General features: G+C 39.6%; 1 protein-coding gene across 1 annotated transcript; it reads right to left on the reverse strand.

Moving 5' to 3' along the window:
- Positions 1-1,334: 1,334 nt before the first annotated feature.
- On the reverse strand, positions 1,335-1,754 carry LOC149812119 (uncharacterized). The gene has a single exon (XM_089992983.1). The coding sequence runs from the start codon at positions 1,752-1,754 to the stop codon at positions 1,335-1,337; it is 420 nt and encodes a 139-aa protein (XP_089849109.1).
- Between the last annotated feature and the right edge of the window lie 1,014 nt (positions 1,755-2,768).

Raw genomic sequence — 2,768 nt, forward strand, 5'->3', positions numbered from 1 at the left:
TTAATTGTTATTGACCTGATTCCTTCTAACTCTTGATTTAAGAGTTGCTTTTCTTTGATTTTGTCTCAAATTTTTGACCCTAAGGTCATTTGGACAAATATCAATCGACTCAACAGACATTGCACTTCTGCCTTTTGTTCTACAATGCTTACCAGCAGACTTGATATGGATAGTCTCGTGACTAATTCTCCTTTTCAACTGAGTGCGTCAGCTACTATATTAGCTTTCTATGGGTGATACTTTAGCTCAAAATCATAATCTTTTAATAATTCTAGCCATCACCGTTGTCTCATATTCAGTTCCTTTTGAGAGAACAAATATTTTAAACTTTAATGATCATTGAATACCTCAAATTGTTCTCCATATAAGTAATGTCGCCATATTTTGAGTGTGAATACTACTGCAGTCAATTCTAGGTCATGAGTTGGATAATTTATCTCATGCACCTTTAGTTGTCTTGAGGTATATGCGATAACCATGCCATGTTGCATCAGAACGCAACCCAATCCTTTATGTGATGCATCACTATACACGGTAAAACCTTTAGTGCCAGAAGGCAAAACTAACACTGGTGAAGTGGTCAATCGCTTCTTGATTTCTTGAAAGATTTTCTCGCACTTCTCATTCCACTCGAACTTCACTTCTTTCTTTGTCAGCTTAGTCATGAGAGCTGCCAATATAGAAAATCCTTCTATAAAGCGTATGTAGTAACCAACTAACCCAAGAAAACTTTGAATTTCTGTGGCATTCTTGGGTGTAGGCCAGTTGGTTACCACTTTAACTTTTGTTGGGTCCACCATCACTCTCTCTTTACTGATAATATGTCCCAAAAATGACACCTGATCAAGCCAGAATGCACACTTAGAGAACTTAGAATATAACTTCTGATCTCTAAGTATTTGCGAAATGATTCTCAAATGTTTTGTGTGTTGTTCCTTATTGGCCGAATATATGAGGATATCATCCACGAACACCACCACAAACTTATCCAAGAATGATTTGAATACTCTGTTCATTAAATCCATGAATGCAACTGGTGCATTCGTCAGCCCAAAAGGCATGACTAAGAATTCATAATGACCATATCTTGAACGAAACATTGTCTTGGCAACATCTTCTTCCTGAATCTTTAGCCGATGATATCCAGAATGTAGATCCAACTTATAAAAACAGGCTGCACCTTGAAGTTGATCAAATAGATCATCTATCCTTGTCAGAGGATACTTGTTCTTTATTGTCACTGCATTTAATTTTCTGTAGTCGATACACATACATAATGACCCATCTTTCTTTTTCACGAACAAGATCAGTGCACTCCAAGGTGATACCGATGGTCAGATAAATCCGATATCCAACAACTTCTGCAGTTGATCCTTGAGTTCTTTAAGTTCGGCAGGTCCCATCCTATATGGAGGAATAGAAATGAGTGTTGTACCTAGAGCTAGATCTATCTGGAATTTGACTTCCCTATTCGGGGGAAGTCCTGGAAGTTCTTCAGGAAAAACATCTACAAATTCCCGTACAATCTCAACCTCTGTGACTGAAAGTTTATCATCATCCTCAGTCTTCATATAATCCAAGTATCCAATCCAGCCCTTCTGTAGATACCGGTTGGCTTGAAGACATGAGATGATTGTCAGTTTTGCAAGTTTTCTAGTACCCTGAAGGGTAACAATAAGGTTTTCAGAGTGTTGAAAATTGACGCTTTTCCCTCGACAATCAATCGTCGCATGATGATTAGATAACCAATCCATGCCCAAGATAACGTCTACTCCCTTAAAGTCCAATATTAAAAGGTCTACCGGCAATAGACGTTCTTTGACTTGAACTATGCATCCTTGGATGACTTCATCTACACACACTGTTTTTCCTACTGGCGTTTGTACTTGGTACTTTATTTCTAGAGATACAGGTAATAGTGCAACAAAAGTAGGGGTGATGAAACTATGTGTAGCACCTGAATCAAAGAGAACATGTACACTAACACCAGAAATTTGGAGTGTATCTTCCACCACATCAGGACTAGTCAAAGCTTCCTGCAGAGTCGCTGCATAAACTCATCCTGGAGCAACTGGTTTCTCCCTGGGTTTTGCTCCTTCTCCCTGTACTGGTTGGGGACATTTCCTTGCAATGTGTCCCATTTGACCGTAATTATAGCATTTATTATTCTTTTCATCGCAACGACCTTCATGCTTGAAGTTGCAAGTCCTACAGTTGTTTCCCTTGGAAGGCGCTCCTCGGTATCGAGGTTTCTTAGCTTCTGGTTGTTCAGGCTTCTTCCCCTGCTGCTTATTATTGTTTTTTGCACTGCTTGCCTCCCGTGGCTTCGAAGATCTGTCATTGCCTTGCCTCTTCTTGAAAAACCTTCAGGACGACGAACTAGTTTGTCCTTGTTGTACTTGCATAGGTTTCTCTTGTATCTCCGGTTTTATTGTTCGAGCATCCCAAAACTCGTACCGAGATGCCATTTCCACCAACCTGTCGAACCTTCGAATTTGCAGAGGTCCCACCATCCTCAGAATTTCAGGCTTTAATTCGCGCTCATATAGCTTGCATTTTTGCTTCTCAATAGATACTAAAGCCTTCGCAAATCTGGATAATGAATTGAACTTTGCGGTGTAGACCGCTACACTCATACTTCCCTATTTGAGCATTCTAAATTCTTCCTCTTTCTCCATCCTCTCGATCCTGAAAAAGAATTGTTTGTAGAACTTGTTCCTAAAGGTGATCCAGGAAACAAACTCTCCACTTCTGAAGACATCTCTGAT

The sequence above is a fragment of the Nuphar pumila genome, chromosome 17, assembly GCF_984573655.1.
Source record: "Nuphar pumila chromosome 17, dmNupPumi1.hap1.1, whole genome shotgun sequence".
Classification (NCBI taxonomy): Eukaryota; Viridiplantae; Streptophyta; class Magnoliopsida; order Nymphaeales; family Nymphaeaceae; genus Nuphar; species Nuphar pumila.